This window comes from Monodelphis domestica, chromosome 4 (assembly GCF_027887165.1).
Source record: "Monodelphis domestica isolate mMonDom1 chromosome 4, mMonDom1.pri, whole genome shotgun sequence".
Classification (NCBI taxonomy): Eukaryota; Metazoa; Chordata; class Mammalia; order Didelphimorphia; family Didelphidae; genus Monodelphis; species Monodelphis domestica.
The window spans coordinates 1,174,545-1,196,649 of record NC_077230.1 but is presented as its reverse complement, the minus strand read 5'-3'; the positions used below and the strand labels follow the sequence as shown (position 1 = coordinate 1,196,649).

Here is a 22,105-nt window from a genome sequence, read left to right as displayed (position 1 = left end):
CCCGCCCTGACCCGTCCTAGCCTGGCAACTGACCGGTGTCTACCTCCGCGTTCTCAGCAGCAACCTGGGGACGAGGAAGGTGTCTGCTTCCCAAGGGGGCTGTGAAGGTGAAACGGTGTATTTGTAAAGCACTTTCTAAACCTTCAGAGCCATGATGCTGGCTCGTGTTTCTGCTCACTGTATTCCTGTACGGCACCGTGTACAACACACACACACACACACACACACACACACACATGCTTCTGGCAACGGGCCTTTGTCTTGTCTTCGGGATGTTCTGTGACATGTCCAGGGTGTTTTTGGAGTGATTTGCCATCTCCTTCTCTGGCTCACTGGACAGTGAAAGATAGAGTCAGTGAATTGCCCAAGGTCACACAGCTCAGAGGTACCTGAGGCCAGGACGGAATTGGGAAGATGAGTCAGTGTTCATGATGTCAGACCTGGCCCTCCGTTCCCTGACAGGCTACAACAGAAATGTAAGAACAGCCCAAATGTGTATATTCCTACAGTTACAAATTGATCCTGGTCGGGATCATTGACTGGGGCTCGAGGCTTCTTCTGCTGATCTTGGTCAGGATCACTGACTGCCAGAGTCGGGATCGGAGCCTCTTCTGCTGATCCTGGTCAGGGTCATTGACTGGGGCTCGGGGCTTCTTCTACTGATCCTGGTCGGGATCCCTGGCTGGGGCTCGAGGCTTCTTCTGCTGATCCTGGTCGGGATCACTGGCTGCCAGAGTCGGGCTCGGGGCTTCTTCTGCTGATCCTGGTCGGGATCCCTGGCTGGGGCTCGAGGTTTCTTCTGCTGATCCTGGTCGGGATCACTGACTGCCAGAGTCGGGCTCGGGGCTTCTTCTGCTGATCCTGGTCGGGATCACTGGCTGGGGCTCGAGGTTTCTTCTGCTGATCCTGGTTGGGATCACTGACTGCCAGAGTCAGGCTCGGCGCTTCTTCTGCTGATCCTGGTCGGGATCATTGACTGCCAGAGTCGGGCTCGGGGCTTCTTCTGCAGATCCTGGTCAGGATCACTGACTGCCAGAGTCGGGCTCGGGGCTTCTTCTGCTGATCCTGGTTGGGATCACTGGCTGGGGCTCGAGGCTTCTTCTGCTGATCCTGGTCGGGATCACTGACTGCCAGAGTCGGGCTCGGGGCTTCTTCTGCTGATCCTGGTCGGGATCACTGACTGCCAGAGTCGGGCTCGGAGCCTCTTCTGCTGATCCTGGTTGGGATCCCTGGCTGGGGCTCGAGGCTTCTTCTGCTGATCCTGGTCGGGATCCCTGGCTGGGGCTCGAGGTTTCTTCTGCTGATCCTGGTCGGGATCATTGACTGCCAGAGTCAGGCTCGGCGCTTCTTCTGCTGATCCTGGTCGGGATCATTGACTGCCAGAGTCGGGCTCGGCGCTTCTTCTGCTGATCCTGGTCGGGATCACTGACTGCCAGAGTCGGGCTCGGGGCTTCTTCTGCTGATCCTGGTCGGGATCACTGGCTGGGGCTCGAGGTTTCTTCTGCTGATCCTGGTTGGGATCACTGACTGCCAGAGTCAGGCTCGGCGCTTCTTCTGCTGATCCTGGTCGGGATCATTGACTGCCAGAGTCGGGCTCGGGGCTTCTTCTGCAGATCCTGGTCAGGATCACTGACTGCCAGAGTCGGGCTCGGGGCTTCTTCTGCTGATCCTGGTTGGGATCACTGGCTGGGGCTCGAGGCTTCTTCTGCTGATCCTGGTCGGGATCACTGACTGCCAGAGTCGGGCTCGGGGCTTCTTCTGCTGATCCTGGTCGGGATCACTGACTGCCAGAGTCGGGCTCGGAGCCTCTTCTGCTGATCCTGGTTGGGATCCCTGGCTGGGGCTCGAGGCTTCTTCTGCTGATCCTGGTCAGGATCACTGGCTGGGGCTCGAGGTTTCTTCTGCTGATCCTGGTCGGGATCATTGACTGCCAGAGTCAGGCTCGGCGCTTCTTCTGCTGATCCTGGTCGGGATCATTGACTGCCAGAGTTGGGCTCGGGGCTTCTTCTGCAGATCCTGGTCAGGATCACTGGCTGGGGCTCGAGGTTTCTTCTGCTGATCCTGGTCGGGATCATTGACTGCCAGAGTCAGGCTCGGCGCTTCTTCTGCTGATCCTGGTCGGGATCATTGACTGCCAGAGTCGGGCTCGGGGCTTCTTCTGCAGATCCTGGTCAGGATCACTGACTGCCAGAGTCAGGCTCGGGGCTTCTTCTGCTGATCCTGGTTGGGATCACTGGCTGGGGCTCGAGGCTTCTTCTGCTGATCCTGGTCGGGATCCCTGACTGCCAGAGTCGGGCTCGGGGCTTCTTCTGCTGATCCTGGTCGGGATCATTGACTGCCAGAGTCGGGCTCGGGGCTTCTTCTGCTGATCCTGGTCAGGATCACTGGCTGGGGCTCGAGGCTTCTTCTGCTGATCCTGGTCGGGATCACTGACTGCCAGAGTCGGGCTCGGCCTCTTTGGCCGATCCTGGTCCTTACTCGGTCCGCCGCCCCGCTGATAAAGGGTCATTGATGAGTCGGGAATGGGTTTGGAAATGAGACGGCCCTGTGAATGCCTGAATTCCGTTGACAGCGTTTCTTCACGAAGTGGGAGCCTTCTCTCTGCACAGCAGTGCATCTTCTGACAGCATCAGCGGAGAACGTCGTCCCAAGGAGAAGCTGGACCGTGCGGCGTGAGACGTCCCACACCCAGCCTCATCACGCGTTGCCAGCGCTCTCTGAACGCTCGCCTCCTATCTGAGTTGTGAAGCCGGCTCTGCAAGGCTGGGGTCGACGCGAGAAATCAGCCTCCGACTCTGATGAAGGCGGCACCCGGGACTAGACCCAGCCTGGAGGCCGTCTTAAGGGAAGCCTCCCTGGCGGAGATGCAGACATTGTGGCGCCCGTCAGAGACCCGGACTTGCCCCCACGTCCCTGGCGCTCTCCTCGGGTCCCGGCGACCCCCCAAGCTCACCTGGACCCTCTCTCCCAAGCATCCGGACCACAGAGCTCCTCACAGACACTTCAGTAGCCATAAATAGAACTTTATTCTTTCATTTCCTTTACACGGCTCCAAGCACTACGCGCCTTACAGAGCAGCAGACGCTTAAAGCGGCCGCCATCCACAAGGATCCAGCCTGAACGGGGTCGGAGATGAAAGCCAGTAAGAGTGGAAAGGGCGTCTGCCGCGTCAGGTCCGGTTAAAACAAAGACTGAGCGCCATGCGATTCTCAGCTTTATTGGGTGCAGCCTGGCTAGTCTGTACAGTCATCTCGGCTTTTGCAATTATCAAAATAAAAAAGTTAAAAACTATAGCAGCAACAAGCAAACCTTGTGACAGGAAGGCAAGGGTTAAGAACGAAGAAGTTTATACAATGTGCTTAAGAGAGGTCTATTTATCTTCCATCAGCGGGCGTTCGACTGAGGGACAACATGATTCGGGCAAAGCGTTCACACAGTTCGTGTGTCGAGCAGGGAGGTAATTTCGGCGGCTCGCTGAAACCTTTCATCTCCGTAGAGCAATCGAGCAGTTTGGGCAGGAAGTCAGTCAGCTTTTCCTGGAGGCGGGCTGCGAAAGCAAAACAGATCATTCTACGGATGGCGGGAAAAGCAGCTCATGGGACAAATCTCTTCAGCAGGGGCATCTAGGTGCAGTTTACAAGTGACACGTCAAACATCTACTGTGTTCTACAAGAAGCCAAAGCATCAGCGGAAGGCAGCTCCCGGCTGAGATAAAAGTGGACTTCAAGGCAAAGAGAGCACCGAGAGAGCTAAACGTCTAGAAACGAGAACAAATATCATGGGATGGAAACCCCAAAGGGATGTTGGGAAGGGCTGAGGCCAGGAAAGGGTACGTGAGCTGCTCTCTCCGTGCAGCTGGAGAGTCAGGCTTGAGGGGGGTGAGGAGCGGAGAAAACCTACAAGGGATCCGCTCAAAGTCGCGGAGGAGGCCTCCTCAAATCGGCTTGGAGGCTGCTAAGAGGGCAGCTGCCGAGTCATTGTGAACAGAAAATTGATACAGTGAAACGGCTGCCGTAAAAACACGAATTTGGCAACTCTGTATGGATGGATTGAAAGCAAAGTCTAGGTTGGGGATGACGAAGGCCTGAAGTATGATCAAGGGGATGGACGGAGGACACGGAGGAAGGGACAAGAGCTGGCAGCTTGGTGGACGTGCGGAAAGCAGGAAGGAAGCAGGAGTCCAGGAGGAGTCCAGGGGGACGAGCTCGGGTACTCGGGGAAGGAAACAGGGATCACACTTACATTCCATTTCTTGTCCGAGATACGAACACCAGCGATTTCTCATATCTTCTACAGCAACTATGTCCTTCTCTTCCATCTCATCCACCAGCAACAACGGCAAACACGGGACAATCAACTCATTCATAATTATCAATCCATTGTTCACTTCTTGATCATCTCCAGATTCAAAGAGCTCCGCAGCATGCTCGTTTAGCTTCTTTGTGAGATAGAAGAGAACAACTAAGTTATGCTATGATCTCGCTACTGAACACAACGACACGCTATGCGCTCCAGTTTATGACAAAAGGCCACTTGGAGGCTTGAACATCACCTGCAATACATGCTTATCTCTGGAAGATAACCAATTGGCAATTTTTCAAAGAGTAAATGATTTTTTGGTATCATTTTAGGCATTATTTTCACTGATTCTACGGTGGAAAAAATGCTGATTTCTAAAATAATACTGTATACTTTCATCACCCCCATTCTAAAAATTCAAAAAGGAAGGAAGTGTGGTAAGTTATACAGAGCTTCAAGGGAAAAAAACAACCAAAAGATGCACTTTGTGATGACTTATGAAGGACCCGTATGTTGAACCCCGTCTTTGTTCCCATGGAATTGAAGCCTGTATTTACTGGGGTTGTAAACTATTGCAATGGATCCAAAGAGCGTAATCTGTGGTCCTTTCCAGTGGCCAGCAGAGACTGGCTTCTGGGAAAGTGAGATTACACGGCCACGTGCCACCGATTCACATAGAAAAGTGCTTCAGAACCAGAACTGGGCAGCTGGCTACCTGTGAGCCGCAGAGTTCCTTCCTAAGAGCCCACAAAAGAGTTCCGGCTTTCGAGGAGTGAACTTTAACGAGGAAAGAGCAGCAAAAGGGGAAGGCTGCGCTTTACACAGCAGTTAGCTGAAACGAGTGTCGTTGACGCTTCCCCATGGACACACTTCAAGTCATTGCAGCTCATCGGAGGGGAAACAGGATGCAAACGCCGGAGAAGAAAGCTCACGGGAAGGCCAAGCCTTTTTAGACAGGAATGGTAACGAGTAATGAACTGTGACGGTTTAAACACGCCAGTTAATGATTAGATGAGCACAATGAAAGGACAGTAACATGCTCACGTCTTCTGGGCTCGCGAGAGCGTTCCAGAAAAGGGCGTCCCAGAGAAAGCTTGAGAAGGGCAGACCGTCTGCTCTAGGACGCTGAAGGGATCCGGCTACACGGGACGCCTTCAGCGCAGTCTCGTCTCAGACTTAAACCCCCCCTTCTGACGACCCCTGCCCGCGCTCTCCGGGTAGGTCTTCAGATCTGGCCACTAACGGCCTAAATTCGGAATGAAACGGGCAGACACTTACCAGCAAACACTCTCTTCGGTAATGTGACAGCAGCTCTTCATCGTGCCCTCGGTAGGGACCCTTGGACAAGAGCTCCTTGTTATGCTGGTAAGCACAGATGAGATACAGTATGGCTTCTACATAACTTCAAATGAAAAGAAGAGACAGAAGGTCAGTGCGTCCAGCCAACATTAGGACCATCTACCTGTCAAGGAAAGGGGACTCGCACCCACTCACACTCGGCACTACTCTGTCTGGACTGTTCTTCCACCAAAAGGGGCATTTATCAGCCATTCAGTTCCTAGAAGACTGAAGGACAAACGAGGGCGGCACGCTATGCCATGCTCATTTGTACTTTTAGCTTCCAAATGTCCTACTTTTTCAACCTTCAAATAGCAAACAAGAACGAATCGGAGAGGAAAAGGAGTGGGATCCGTTCCATTAATGAGTAACAATTCCTTTTTGTAAAGAAGCACAATATTATTTCAAGTCCTCGAATCACGAAAATTAAAGAACATTGGGAAGAATTTGGGAGAATTATCCACTGTGAAAAAATGACAAAGAAAGAACGTCCTTTGAAAGGCGCAATAAAGTAGTGGATGAGGCACTAACGTTGGAAGGGGGCTCTTCCCCCAGAAACTTCCAGGCGCCAGGAAAAGCAACGGAACTCTCGAAAAACACAAAGTAGGCAGTGAATTAGGGCGCCAGACCTGGACGCCAGTGAAGTCGACCTGAAGTCTTGCCTCACAGATGGACTGGCTGGGGGTGATTCTGGGGAGGCCAATTAATACGTCCACGTCCTCTGTGGCACGGAGAGAGCAGAATTTACTTTTCAGACTCATGAGAAAAAAAAGAGATCTCGGCCAAGTGTTTGGAGAACCTACACGAATGCTAGTATCGTGGTCGGCGTTTTCGGATACCAGACCAATGTAACTCAACCTACTGCTTAAAGATGACATCTTCGGGGAGATCGATGAAAGCATCCAAAAAGAAGCGCGACGGGAAAGCACCGAGACCTAAAGCTAGAGCAGAGAACGGCCACATAACGGATTCTATGCTGCTCCTTCAAAGAAGACATGGCAGACGTCGAGTGCTGACATGCATTTGCACCGAAGAAGGTTATCTGTTCCCTGATGAGGCCACTTTCTTCATGCTCAGGTAAAACGTCACCTCAAAAGTCCCTCCAGCTTTCAAGAGCCATCATGTCCTCCTTTGTATTGTCTTGTGGAATGGACATACATCACAGCAGGTGAAACGGCGACGCTGTCACACTTAGTTGAAGACATGAAGCGGGTTTGGAGAGACGGTTAAGGAAATCTATAGCGAGAGGGTCCATTCGTGCCCCCTTTCAAGATGATCAAACCTTTTCGAACGCGATCTACCTCTAGAGAAAGAGCTGGTGGGAGGTGGAATACAGATGAAAGCTTGAACCTTTTCACTTGTTGATTTGGGTTTTTCTTTCTTTCGGGTTTTGGTTTTATACGATTATTCTCTTACAGAAACGAAATGTATGGAAACGTTGAGTATAAGCCAGATTGATTGCTTTCTAGATCTGGCAGAGGGGAGGGAAGGGAGGCACTCTGGATCATATCACTTCAGAAAACTTATGTGGACATTCATTACAACTGGTAAAAACTATCATTATAATAAAAAAGAATCAAACCTTTTAAAACTATCCCAAGAATGCTGATGAAATTATTTGATAAAAATGTACAGATATACATACATACACACACGGAGTCAATTTTAGCTTTAATACTATTAATCCTGGGAAAAACTAATCAATATTGAATTTTAATTTTTTGTAATTAATACAAAGTATTATATCTTATGCTAGGAAATGTAATACTTTCATAAGTATTTATTAAAAAGTTTAAGAAACAAAACCAATGCAACCAAAATTAGAAGGGAAGCAACTGGGAAAAAAAATTTTATAACTGACAAAAATCTAATTTCTCAAATTTATAAGGAGCTAAGCCAATTGTGTAAAAAAATCAATGATAAATGGACAAGGGACACGAATAAGCAGTTCTCAGCCAAAGAAATCAAAACTATTAATACGCACATGAAAAAGTGCTCTAAATCTCTTATAATCAGAGAGATGCAAATCAAAACAACTCTGAGGTATCACCTCACACCTAGCAGATTGGCCAACATGACAGCAAAGGAAAGTAATGAATGCTGGAGTGGATGTGGCAAAGTCGGACATTCATGCATTGCTGGTGGAGTTGTGAATGGAGGGCAATTTGGAACTATGCCCAAAGGGTGCTAAAAGACTGTCTGCCCTTTGATCCAGCCATAGCACTACTGGGAGAGATCATAAGGAAAAAGACTTGTACAAGAATATTCATAGCTGCGCTCTTTGTGGTGGTAAAAAATTGGAAAATGAGGGGATGTCCTTCCATTGGGGAATGGCTGAACACATTGTGGTACATGTTGGTGATGGAATACTATTGGACTCAAAGGAATACTGAACTGGAGGGACTGGAACGACCTCCAGGAATTGACGCAGAGCGAAAGGAGCAGAACCAGGAGAACATTGTCCACAAGAAGTAAAACACTGTGGAACAATCCAATGTGATGGACTTGCTACTAGTAGCAGGACACTCCTGGAGGACTTATGAGGAAGAAGGCTATCCACAACATCAGGAGAAAGAACTGTGGGAGTAGAAATGTGAAAGCAAAGCACTATGGGTATGTGATTTGGCATTTAGGCCTTTAAAAGATGGCTCTATAGCAAAAATGAATAATAGGGAAATGGATATCAAGTGACAGCATTTGTACAACCCAGCAATTGCTTGTTGGCTCTGGAGGAGGGAGGGAAAAGAAAGTGAATCATGAAAAGATGGGAAAATATCTGTAAAAACCAAAACCAAAGGGTTAAGAAGGCATGCAGTGAATCAGAAAACGAGATCAGTGCTGTAGGCTCCACTTCTTTCAGTGAAATGCCAGTAAGGACACGTGGGATCTTTAAATGGAATTCTGAGAGAAGCACGGATGTACCCTGCTTCGAGCCTTCTCCTCCAGGAAGACAGTGACATCTTTTGAACTTCCCGCCCCTCAGTTCTTCTCCAAAGCAAGACTAATGTCCACCCTTTGTTTTAAAATACAGGGAGATCTCATTGCCGAAGTGCCCGGAAGCAATTAGAAGCGGAAGCTCAACATTCAAGAGGCCTTAAACACTTGGCACCACAGAGAGGCGTTTGCTGCGGGGGGCTGTGTGAAAGGCCTTGTGCTGCGTATGAGTCAAAGACGAGGGAACGTCGGTGGAGAGACAAGATGTACCAAACAAAGGTGCAAAGTGTCCGCAGCACGGGGCACGGAGGATCTGGGGTGGAGGCCGTGGGCTCCAAGAGGCCGAGCTGGGGACAGGCGTGGAGGGAGAAGACGGATGGCCGGGCTGTGCCAAACAGGACGTGTAAGGGGGCCACGCCATGAAGAGGACACTTCATCTCGGGGGTAACTAACGGGGAGCCAATGGAGCTCCCCCAGTCGTTCTCTTCAGGAATCTCTCTGGCGGTTTGCGTGTTGGAGCTGAGAGGGGAGACTGGACTGTGAGCGGCAGCAGGGGCCACACAGGAGAAGAGGGCGCGCGTGGGGAAGACGCTGTTGGTGTGAAGGAGCCAAGAGTGGCCGCGTTCGCTGGGGGGCGCTTCGTGGCAGGTTCTGAGGGGCGGTGCCGGAAGTATCTGAATTCGCTCAATGAACACTGAGCAGAGTGAGCGGTGCCGCCGTGCTCCAGTGCCTCATGATTTCACAGCCCGGGTAACGTCCCACGGCCACCCACGGCCACATCCTTCTTGCTCACACGCCTCAGAAACCACGAGAAGGGGTGAATTCTGTGCCCGGAAGCAGCTCTGATTCTGCTGCTTTGACTGGGCTCGTCGGTCCTGTCTTCGGAGGCGCTGTGAGAAGGCTAGTCACTGCTGTGCTGTGAGAGCAGGTTCTCATTGAAGCTGTCAGAGGAAATCCCGCCCTTACTTTAGATCCAATCACACGACACCGCGGACTCTGCTTCCGTTCTTTGGGGACCCGGTCGAGCCGCCATCTTTAGAGGAGGACTCGCTGCCGAGCATGGAAGCTCCGCCCTCTACAGTCCAGGCGCTTGGAAAAGTGAGGAGCGTCATGAAACGACGGGGGAGGAGGAGGCGTCACCGGCCAGCTTCCACCGCAAAAAAGCCAGAAATGTCCTCCGGAGGAGAGAAGCGCATGCCTCGTGCACCAAGAGGAAACCGTGCGTACCTATCGCACCCCAACGGAGAGCAGTGCCCTCTGCTGGAGATGGGCTGCAGCGACTCACGGCTCTCGCCAGCCGACTTGACGCTGACCGTGAACCAGGCTGAAAGGCTCCATGTGCCAACTATTGGATCGTGGATTCTACACACCGACACAACCCCGCATCGCTGGCAGGGCGCCATCTCTCTGCCCTCCCTTCTGGGCGTGGGGACGAGAAAGGACGCTCAACACGTCTACAAGCCGGGACTCAATTAATGTCACAGTTTAACAAGAGTCACAAGAAGGGTCTCAGTTAGTGTCACTGTTAACGAGAGTCACAAGAAGGGACTCAATTAATGTCACTGTTAATGAGAGTCACAAGAAGGGTCTCAGTTAGTGTCACTGTTAATGAGAGTCACAAGAAGGGACTCAGTTAGTGTCACTGTTAATGAGAGTCACAAGTAGGAACTCAGTTAGTGTCACTGTTAATGAGAGTCACAAGAAGCGTCTCAGTTAGTGTCACTGTTTAACGAGAGTCACAAGAAGGGTCTCAGTTAGTGTCACTGTTAATGAGAGTCACAAGTAGGGTCTCAGTTAGTGTCACTGTTAATGAGAGTCACAAGAAGCATCTCAGTTAGTGTCAATGTTAACGAGAGTCACAAGAAGGGTCTCAGTTAGTGTCACTGTTAACGAGAGTCACAAGTAGGGTCTCAGTTAGTGTCACTGTTAATGAGAGTCACAAGTAGGAACTCAGTTAGTGTCACTGTTAATGAGAGTCACAAGTAGGGTCTCAGTTAGTGTCACTGTTTAACGAGAGTCACAAGAAGAGTCTCAGTTAGTGTCACTGTTTAATGAGAGTCACAAGAAGAGTCTCAGTTAGTGTCACTGTTAATGAGAGTCACAAGAAGGGACTCAATTAATGTCACTGTTAATGAGAGTCACAAGAAGGGTCTCAGTTAGTGTCACTGTTTAACGAGAGTCACAAGAAGAGTCTCAGTTAGTGTCACTGTTTAATGAGAGTCACAAGAAGAGTCTCAGTTAGTGTCACTGTTTAATGAGAGTCACAAGAAGAGTCTCAGTTAGTGTCACTGTTTAATGAGAGTCACAAGAAGGGACTCAGTTAATGTCACTGTTTAACGAGAGTCACAAGAAGGGTCTCAGTTAGTGTCACTGTTAATGAGAGTCACAAGAAGAGTCTCAGTTAGTGTCACTGTTTAACGAGAGTCACAAGAAGAGTCTCAGTTAGTGTCACTGTTTAACGAGAGTCACAAGTAGGAACTCAGTTAGTGTCACTGTTAATGAGAGTCACAAGAAGGGTCTCAGTTAGTGTCACTGTTTAATGAGAGTCACAAGAAGAGTCTCAGTTAGTGTCACTGTTTAATGAGAGTCACAAGTAGGAACTCAGTTAGTGTCACTGTTTAATGAGAGTCACAAGAAGAGTCTCAGTTAGTGTCACTGTTTAATGAGAGTCACAAGAAGGGTCTCAGTTAGTGTCACTGTTAATGAGAGTCACAAGAAGGGTCTCAGTTAGTGTCACTGTTTAATGAGAGTCACAAGAAGGGACTCAGTTAGTGTCACTGTTAATGAGAGTCACAAGTAGGGAGTCAATTAATGTCACTGTTAATGAGAGTCACAAGAAGGGTCTCAGTTAGTGTCACTGTTTAATGAGAGTCACAAGAAGGGTCTCAGTTAGTGTCACTGTTTAATGAGAGTCACAAGAAGGGTCTCAGTTAGTGTCAATGTTTAATGAGAGTCACAAGAAGGGTCTCAGTTAGTGTCACTGTTAATGAGAGTCACAAGAAGGGTCTAAGTTAGTGTCACTGTTTAATGAGAGTCACAAGAAGAGTCTCAGTTAGTGTCACTGTTTAACGAGAGTCACAAGAAGGGTCTCAGTTAGTGTCACTGTTTAACGAGAGTCACAAGAAGGGTCTCAGTTAGTGTCACTGTTTAACGAGAGTCACAAGAAGGGACTCAGTTAGTGTCACTGTTAATGAGAGTCACAAGAAGGGACTCAGTTAGTGTCACTGTTTAATGAGAGTCACAAGAAGAGTCTCAGTTAATGTCACTGTTAATGAGAGTCACAAGAAGGGACTCAGTTAATGTCACTGTTTAATGAGAGTCACAAGAAGGGTCTCAGTTAGTGTCACTGTTTAATGAGAGTCACAAGAAGGGACTCAATTAATGTCACTGTTAATGAGAGTCACAAGAAGGGACTCAGTTAGTGTCACTGTTAATGAGAGTCACAAGTAGGGACTCAGTTAATGTCACTGTTAATGAGAGTCACAAGAAGGGACTCAGTTAATGTCACTGTTAATGAGAGTCACAAGAAGGGTCTCAGTTAGTGTCACTGTTAATGAGAGTCACTTCTATTAGATCACTTTAATTCTGTGGTTGGTTCATTCTTTCAGCGGTGGGTGACTCTTTGTGACCTCATGGACCATCTGTGGGCTTTTCTCTGATGAGGGCCCCGCAGTGGTTTGTCATTCCCTTCTCCAGGGGAGCAGAGGTTAAATAACTTGTCCAGGGTCACACAGCTAGAAAGCATCTCAGGCTGGATTTGAACTCGGATCTTCCTGACTCCATGCCCAGAAGCCCACCCATAGTGGCCTCTATTTTCCCTTGTTTGACTAAAATGAACCCGGAACCAATTTGCAGCCGCATTTCTTGCTGGGCCGGTGACAGCGCAGCAGAGAAATGGCATCTTGTACCTTTCAGATAGGGGGCTCTGGGGGCAAAAGGGAGCCGGACACAAGGAGGCAGAGCAGAGCCCAGTGTCACACAGCTAGAAAGCATCTCAGGCTATATTTGAACTCGGATCTTCCTGACTCCAGGGCCAGCACTCTATCTATTGAGCCCCTAGACATAGTAGTTAAGTGACTTGCCCAGGGTGACACAGCTAGAAGGCATCTCAGGCTGGATTTGAACTCGGATCCTGGTCCTTCTAGTTCCCATGTTGTGCTTGGCGGCAGTAGATGGGGATACAGTGAACGTCGCCTAAAGGACACATGAGGTCTACAGATGATAAGGAGGATGTAAAGCACGTTTCCATAGAAACGGCGCCTGTGCCACGCACGTAGCTATGAGGCACCAACGTTCCCCCAGAGCCAGCAGGCTCTCCACAAGCTTCTCTTACCTCTTGGTCTGGAAGTGCTCGAGGCCTACCGTGAGATAGGCTGTGGTGTCTCGGAAGCTCCTGTAGTCCTGGTGCCACTTCTGTAGGGAAGAAGAAGACACGTTTAAGACAGCTAAGGAAGGCGAAGCGCACCCACGGCATCTTTTCCTCACACTCTTCTCCAAAGAGGGAAGAAGGCCCAGAGAACAAATAACTCCTCCGGGGCTGCTTCTAGAACTGTGATGGAACTTCCTGAATGCGGTAAAATTCGACATTAGGCTATGAATTCACTTTTAGGAGGAAACTAAAACACATTTAACAAACTCCCACACAATTGTGAACATCTGAAGGGCGCCATTTCCTCTGTAGATAGTGGAATAAAGGCCGTGGTCTGAAGTCCGTGCCTTGCACACACTACGTGATCTCACAAGAAAGAGGTCGAGAGACCGCTTGGCCCCTCCATTCCAGAAGTGGTATCGGTGGCCTTTCTGAGTCCGCACTAAGTGGCTGAGCTCGGGTCCAGGCTACTTCTAGCCTGGCTTCAGACTTCCCCACTTCCCCTTGAGAGAAGTACGTCAGCGCCGCCCCCCCCCCCCACCTCCCCTTATCCTGTGCTGGTCCTCGGACACGTCTAGGGCCTCTGATGGGCTTGTTCTCTGCAATCAAGCACGCCATGGCCAGCAGAGGCTGCCCACCTCCTCCTCCCAGGCCTTTCCCACAAGGACCCATCAGACGTGCCGGCCCGTTCTCCTTAGATGAAAGCGCCAGCAGAACAAGTGGGACCCGATGGTTAGTCTTCAGTTTTGCAGAATGGTCACTTGCCAAATGAGTGGTGAAGCACTTGTTCAATGCCGGCACTACGGCTTGGGGATACAAATGGAAAAGTAACCTTCTCTGAAGAGACTCACATGGTGAGGGAGACAACATATATTCTGGCTACAACTCATGTGGGAAGGCATCAAAGCACAAGTAATGCCTCTTGTTTAATGCCATCTCCATCGATAAAAAGATGTCAGCATAGGAGGCTCTTTGCAAATGGACTCGAGAGGATGGCTGAGGGCTGGGCTGGCGAGCCAGCGGTCTAAGGGGTGCTGCCCCTCCGAAGACTCTTATGCCTCTCCGTGTCTTGGTGGGAGCTGGAAGATTAGCAGCAGCTCTGCTTTATCACTAAACAAAACTCTATTTATAGGACCAACAGTTGATATTTAAGGATGACTTAAAACGATGATGTTTACATCCTTTCTCTATGCTTAACCAGTCTTGCCTTCTTGAGGATTTCAGAACATTTTTACTCTCCTCTCATTAGTCATTCTTTCTTCTCTCTCTCTCTCTCTCTCTCTCTCTCTCTCTCTCTCTCTCTCTCTCTCTCTCTCTCTCTCTCTCTCTCTCTCTCTCTCTCTCTCTCTCCCTCTCTCTGTCTCTCTCTCTGTCTCTGTCTCTCTCTCTCAGCTCAAGTACCATATTCTGCATAGAGCATATCCTGGTTCCCCCACCTGCTAGTGTGGCCTTCTTTTCAATTGCTTTCTATTGACTTTATATGTTAGCATGTACTTGTCTGTACCATGAGAACACAAAGCCTTTTAAATGGTGCCTCATTCTTTGCACATTTGTCCTCTGCATCCAGCATAGCAATTGGCAAATAACAGGTGCTTAATAAATACCAATTGGCTGGCTGACTGATAAGCTGAGGAGCACAACAAAGGTCAGGAAGGACTTGCACGTGCCTCCTACTAGTTGCTTAGGATCTCTTAGTGCTCTGAGCAACCAAAAAGTTGGACAAGTTGTCAGCATCAGGGAAAAAGTCTACCGTCAGGGACTCTCCCAGTGCGCCTCTCCACTCTGAAAGTGAAGCCAATCAGTCACGAGGGAACTACAGAAGGAGCAAAATCAGAGGACAGCTTCACACGGCAGCCATCTATCCATCCTATCCATGCATCCATCCATGCATGCATCCATCCATCCATCCATGCATCCATCCTATCCATGCATCCATCCATCCATCCATCCGTCCATCCATCCATGCATCCATCCGTCCATCCTATCCATGCATCCATCCATGCATCCATCCATGCATCCATCCCTCCATCCATCCATGCATCCATCCATCCATCCATCCGTCCATCCATCCATGCATCCATCCATGCATCCATCCATCCATGCATGCATCCATCCATCCATCCATCCGTCCATCCCTCCATCCATCCCTCCATCCATCCATCCATCCATCCCTCCCTCCATCCATCCATCCATCCATCCATGCATCCGTCCATCCCTCCCTCCCTGACCGCAGCCGAGATGACGTTCTCATTACAGAAATGCCACTTGGCTAACAGGAAATGGCACTCAGTCATGGCTCGACAGAAATGCCATCTCAAGGCCAAGGTAACGGGGCTAAGAATCCTCGCATCCCATCACTTACCCCCCAAGATAGAAATTACCTCGTATTCTTCCATGTTTACTTCTTCTGGCTTTATCATTTCAAGTTTAGCTTGAGCAATTTTCATGATGTTGCGACACCTTCAAAAGAAAAAAACATTTGTTCCCAGATTGATAGCAGCACCAGTAAGGGTTAAGACACGCGTGTACTGTACACGTTAAAAGCAGGGTGGCCCTAGCTGTCAGGTCACGGAATTAGCCCATCCCTGCTGGGCAATGGGTCGCATGGAAAGGCATCCCAAAGGCTTCCATGGCGAGAGAGCCTACGTTCTTAGGGCCAGGACTCCCGGACACCTGGGACTGCTCATCCGTCAGTCGGCCGAGGACGTAGTGACCTGCGGCCAATGAGGAGACGTATAGAAGGAAGCCTGGGAGGGACTACGGACAGGAGAGCATTCTGTGAGGGATGGCCGGGGGGGGCAGGGGGGCCTCGGGAGAAGCCCCGCTGAGGGCTGAGGACACAGAGCATCACGCCCTCTGCACCGCGGCGTCTATCCTGCCGTGGGAGGAATCACGTTTCCGTTTCACTGCCACACTCCGGAGGCTGTCACGGAGGGGCCAGACGGAACAAGTACCCACGAGGCCACAGGGGTGCCCAATGCTAGAAACCTGGTACGTGCCCCCCCGCCCCCCCTTCCGCCGAGAGATCCCCGACGCCCCCAGCCCGTACCACCCAAGCGCCCCTGGAAATCCCTCTCACAGGCTGCCCAACGCGCCGGGTCACAGAGCACAACGGAGCACAGCGCGGCTCTCCCTGCTCTAGACCTGGGCACGTAGCCCAAACGTGGGCTGCAAGTGCAGCCCTTGTTGGACGGACGTCAGCTCCTCCAGGGCCTCCATTCGCCACTTCCGGAGCGCGCCCGCCTCCCCGCGACTCTTCAAGCAGGGTGGCGCAGACTCCCGGTGACGCCCTCGCACAGACAGCTGTGGGTCCGGGCCAGCATCTCCCACAAGAAAGTGCCCTTCGCCTCCCCTTTCCGCGACCGTAGCAGCCATGACGGAAAAGGCAGGGGCGACGGACATTTTCCGTGCTTCTCTGGAGCCGTCGCTTGTGTCTCGATCTGTTAAGAACACGTTCACAGCGATGCTTTCTTCCCTGTCACCGTCATGCCGAGGGCGCTTCCTCTTCCCAAGGAGCCGATCCCGGGAAAGGCTGCCCCATCTCGAGGGGGGGCGGGTTCGAGGAGGTCTTCTCGGCTGCTCTCCACCTACGTCTGACCTGGGCGTGATGCGTATCCTTGGGGGGGGGGGGGCCTCTCTTTTACTGTCTCCTTCATACGGGCCTCTCCATGTTTCCGGGTGCGTCGCAGCCGAGCTCCAGGTGGACCCCAAGAACTGGTGAGCAGGTCCGAAAGAGCACAAGACGCCGGAGGGGCTCCTCCTCCACCCGACACCAGGAGCCCCTGGCGAAGCGGCGGGCCGGGGGCCGAGTCGGGGTACACGAAGACTCCTCTCAGTGGGACAGACGGACAACCCCTTGCAGCGCTTGGAGCTCGATCCGGCCCTCACTTCTGCCCTCGATTTCAATCCCTCCGGCAGAGAGCCGGGCTGAGGGCCGCTGGCAGCTGCATCCCGGACATCCCTGCAGGGCGCCATCGGCCCTCCTTGAGAAGGAAGACAAGCAACGATAACCGGTGGCAGCCGTGCGCCCCGCTTTGCTCAGGCGTTTCCCAGCGGATGGCTGCCTGCTCGGGGCCACAAAAGGCGCTGCTGCAGCTATTCTGGAGGACACGAGGCCGAGTTCCTCCTCCACTGGCGGCTTCAGGAACGGAAACGGATTCAAGGCGTGTGGACGCTTCAGCGACCTCCTCTGCAGAGTTCCAGCAGCACCCAACCCGATCCCGTCGTGCTCCGGCCCCACGACTCGCCACCCACGCCCACAGGGTAGAAGACGAGCCCGTTGGGCGGGGTTGCGCTGGCCGCTGGGTGTAAATGTCCTGCGTCCTTCTTTTGGACCACGACGAGGGGACGCTCATTCACGTTCCACACACTCACTCAAGGGTTCGATGTCTTGGGTGTCAGGCCCTTTCCAGAGAAATGCGACACAAACGCTTTTCCCCTTTTCATCACTTCATCTTTCTTCTCCTGGACGCATTCCTGTCTGCTTAGAGCCCCGCCAGGTCCCAGCAATCATCTACTAGTCTGCCTTCGGTAACGGCCTCTTAGCTCTTATTTGCCTAAGCATCCACCTCATCCACCGCGGAGAGAAGCACGTGATCTCTTCACCTCTACGTTTGAAGAGTCTGCTGTCTTTAATATCAGACTGGCAGATACACGTAGACTGTATTGTGCAGAAAGGTAGAAGCATGGAACGGCGGTAGTATTACACAATAGGATCCTGGCCCATTTCTGCTAGACTGCTTTCTTGTTTTCTAGCAGTTTTTACCAAATGAGCAGTCCCTCCTTGCCCCCCAGTTATTTATGTTTTCTATTTTATCAAATATTGGGTTATTACGTTCTATTGCTTCTTAGTCTCTTGACCAATGTATTTTACTGATCTAGCTATCTATTCTTTAACTAATACCAGGTGGTTCTGATGTGTAAAAATAAAAAAAAAATGGCAAGCTAAACAAAATGTAGATAGAAAAACTGTTCCAATATAGGTTCAAAACTCTTCAGATACTTTTGATAAAGGTAATCAAAAGTATCTTCAGTGATGAAGTGAAGCTCAAATGTGAACTTCCCTTCAGGGCCAGGTGCAAGGACACTAAAGAGACCTGTTATAAAAATATTTACTGAAACATATAAGGAGAAATAAAGGATTTCTAATTCTAAGGGATTCTAAATCCACCCAAATAAACTCCCTGGTTCTGCAAAGAACTTCTGCTCCTGTGTTTCACAGGCTACACTACTCTTCCCTGATTTGACTAACCCAAATTTATACTATCTAAATAAAAACTATCGCTATTATCCTTATAAATCTTAACTTTACCTTTAAATTATAAAATAGCAAAGGCTAGTTGGTTGAGTCTCAACAAGAATCCAGTTAGGACTCTGAGTCCAAACCAAAGACCAGGTTTTTCTTTGATCTTCTCAGTGTTAAATCAATCTATAAAAACCACAATAGATAGTCACTAGTGTTTCCCCAGTTGGGAAAGGAGAACCCTGAGCTCCTTCAGGTCTTTCCCTCAGACAGAGAGGGACAAAGATGTTCCTCCTCCAGCCCTGAGAGAGTCTCTGCCAACTGCCAGAGAGAGTCATTGACACAGAAAAGTGGTTATAACTGTCAGCAGTTGAAATCAACACACTCTCTCAGCTCTGCTTCCAACTCCAGGTCTTGTCTCAAGCAGCCACTTTACTAATTATCCCTAAACGAATAAAACAAGACTGATTTTCTAATATTATCCTTACAATTTCCCCCCTTCGAGCATATGGAGAGATAAAAAAATCTCACCCATATGCTGGCTATTGTATGTCATTCTAAAGCTATACCTAACCTTATTATTATTATATTTCCTAAAAATAGTCTTAATCTTATGCTCTTATCCTATTCTTATTGCTACACTTTATCTATGCTAACCTGTACTAGGGATATAAATGAAAGAAAAGAAAATTTCAATGAAAACAAATGATCAATGAAAACATTTACAGAAATTCAAGTGTAAAATGTACAATTACAGAAATTCAAAATGTAAAATGTAAACTTTTGAAAAACTTTAGAAACAATAAAATACAGTTACAAACTAACTTATGTTTTACAAAAAACTAAAGTTAATCTAAAATAATAAATATGCAAAACTCAATGAAACTTCATTTTATAAATCCTATTTGAACAATTCAAATGAAACCTTTTACTATGCTAAGACCTTATCCTATCATTAATACAGAAAACCAAAACTAACTACATTAAAACTCAAAATCAACTTGTTATACTAATAAAATCAAAACTTTTAAATAATTTAACTATATACATATCTATATAAATATACAGATCTGTACAATTTCTACAGCTATGTATATGTTATATATAAACATGTTGCAGGAGGAAAATAAACTTCCCCCTCAAGATAGTCTAAGAAAACCTTAAAGATTTTCTTTAGAAAGTTAGGTATGTTTTCTTGATTTTATCTCCAAGGGACACATCAAGTCTTCTTGTGAGATAAGATCTTATTATTTCAATGTGTACAATTATTATTATTTTCCCAAGGTGACTTATCTGTATTTATTTATTTCTATGGATACTCATCACCTGGTTATGGTTGCAGAGTTTGTGAGAAATGGGTTCTATGTGTGTATGCTATTTTGTAGCAAATATTTAATAAATTTTTAAAGTCTCCTCCTCTGTTACTATCTTGTCTTCATGTTACTATGCAGTTTGTTTGCAACTATGATGAAAGTGTGTAGTGTTATAATGGCGCAAAAATCTTACAGTTCATGTTCATAATCAGTCTGTGTTCCTCTTCTCTATGTTGATTTTTTTCTGCAATGTCTTTGTTACAGTTCAATTGTCCTTTCTGCTCTCATCTTCTATGTTGTCTTCTCCTTTGTCTTGATCTTGATCTCTGTCTTCATTTCATTCTTCTTCTGATATCATTTTGACTGTAGCCTTATTGTCTGATGTAATCTATTCTGCTGCTGCTTTTTTCACATACAAGCAATGCAGCCACATTTCTTTCTCTAAAACATGGATAGCTGATGGTGTTGTCAAAATAACATGAAAAGGTCCTACCCATAATGCATGTGTTGCGCTAATTCTATTAAAGTTTTTATGTAAACAGAATCCCCAGGTTTTATCGAATGGACTAATTCTCTAACCTTGTTTTGCAACTCCATGATATGTTCAGCAAGTGCAAGATCCCCTCCAAGCATACACATGTAAGCTGATTTAAAACTTTTTGCCTGCAATGGTGAAGGTCCAAATAGCATTTCATATGGTGAGATATGCACATCTCCTCTTGGTCTAGTGCGCATATAAATAGCGCTAGAGGCAAAATCTCTGGCCACTTCAAATGAGTTTCCATGCATAATTCCCCAACCATAGTTTTGATTTCTCTGTTTAGTCTCTCCACCTGCCCAGAACTTTGGGGATGATATGGGACATGAACTTTTGGTGTGATACCCAGATTCTCATAAACTTATTTTAGAACTAAATCTGTAAAATGGCTCCTTTTGTCAGAATCTACTCTTAGGGGTATATCATATCTTGGAATGATTTCTTTCAACAAGATTTTGGCTACAAAGCTTGATGTGTTTTTACTAGATGGAAAAGCTTCTGGCTATCTAGTTATTTGGTCCATTATTACTAGACAAAATTTACATTGTCCTGATTTGGGCATGTGGCATGTTGATATAATCTATTTGCAAATGCTCAAATGGTGCGTGAGCTGGTGGACAACCACCAAAAGCCTTTTGCTTAAATATGATTTGGTTAAATTGTGCACACACAGAGCAAGCTGAGCAGATCTTATTTGCTACAGTGCTAATTCCTGGAGCTAACCAAGTTCTTTTAACATCCTTACAGATGAGTCCTGCTTTATAATAGATGAGGTCTGGAAGTGATTTTTCTCCTTCATTTTTACTTTACCATTTCCCTTCATATTCTTTTGAAAAAAATTTTTTAAATAATTTCTCAATATTCTAGATCTTTCGTTTTTCCAAATTATTTTAATTATTTTCAAGTTTTACAAAGAAACCAATTAGTAATTTGATTGCATTTAAAAGTATTTAAAAAACATAAAGTAATTTTAGTTATGTTGTTATTTTTCTTATATTGGCATGGTCATGTCCCTAGCACTGGATATTCCTCCAGCTATATGAGGCAAATTAAATAAGCTGATCTTTAGTTCTAAATGGAGCATTTTGTAAATAACTCTATACATGGCTTTTGCGTGCTTTGGGAGGAACATTTCCAGACATTTTATGTATTTTGCATTTTTGTGCGTGTTATTTGGATAGGATTTCCCTCTCCATTGTTACTTATGTTTTAATATTATTATATAGGATAATATGTGTTATTATGAAGAAAGGCTGTTGATTTTTTAGGATTAATTTGATAGCCTGAAATACTGCTTAAGCTATTCATTGTCTTAACCAGTGTCTTTGCTGATTCTCTGATTTTCTAAGTAAACCATCAGATCTTCTGTAAACAGGGGCAGTATTATCACCTCGGAATGTGTCTATTCCTTTAATTTTTTTCTTTTAATAGCACAGTAAGCTCCAGAACTACGTAAGGCATTAGTGAGGAGAGGAGGTATCTTTGCTTCATTCTCATTTTTAGTGGAAAAGGTTTTTGTGCATTTCATTACACAGAGTTTTATGATATAAAAAGGTCCCTCTATTTGTTGTTATACTTTGTAGGGTTTTTAATATAAAAAGTATTAAACTTTGTCAAAGATTTGTTTCTGTATTGATTGAGATGATCATGTAGTTTGGGATGTTTTGGTTTCTAATATAATTATGCTGATTGTTTTCCTAATGTTGACCATTCTTGCATTCTTCATATATCCATAATGAACAATTTCTTGGATAAATTGTTATAGTCTGATAGGATTTGGGTTAAAAATTTTGAGTCAATATTCACTAATGATATTGGCCTTGCTTGTCTTTCCCTTTTTTGGGAATTAGGACTATTTGTCTCAAACAATTTTAACATCTCCTCTTTTCTGCTTATTTCTAGGTTTGCTTATTTGCTTTTTATTTTTTTTTAAACCCTCACCTCCTGTCTTGGAGTCAATACTGTGTATTGGCTCCAAGGCAGAAGAGTGGTAAGGGCTGGGCAATGGGGGTCAAGTGACTTGCCCAGGGTCACACAGCTGGGAAGTGTCTGAGGTCACATTTGAACCTAGG

General features: G+C 47.5%; 1 protein-coding gene across 7 annotated transcripts in view; it reads right to left on the bottom strand.

The window, feature by feature from the left end:
- Positions 1–3,007: 3,007 nt before the first annotated feature.
- The window catches only part of USP25 (ubiquitin specific peptidase 25), a 177,341-nt gene continuing 158,243 nt past the window's right edge, over positions 3,008–22,105 (bottom strand). For all 7 annotated transcript variants that reach the window (XM_056797044.1, XM_056797046.1, XM_056797045.1 and 4 more), the window contains 5 exons: positions 15,322–15,400; positions 12,905–12,984; positions 5,578–5,701; positions 4,243–4,438; positions 3,008–3,547 (listed from right to left, as the gene is read on the bottom strand). In XM_056797044.1, the coding sequence (XP_056653022.1) occupies positions 3,375–3,547; positions 4,243–4,438; positions 5,578–5,701; positions 12,905–12,984; positions 15,322–15,400 (652 nt within the window). In that variant the 3' untranslated portion in view covers positions 3,008–3,374. The remainder of the gene's footprint in view (positions 3,548–4,242; positions 4,439–5,577; positions 5,702–12,904; positions 12,985–15,321; positions 15,401–22,105) is intronic.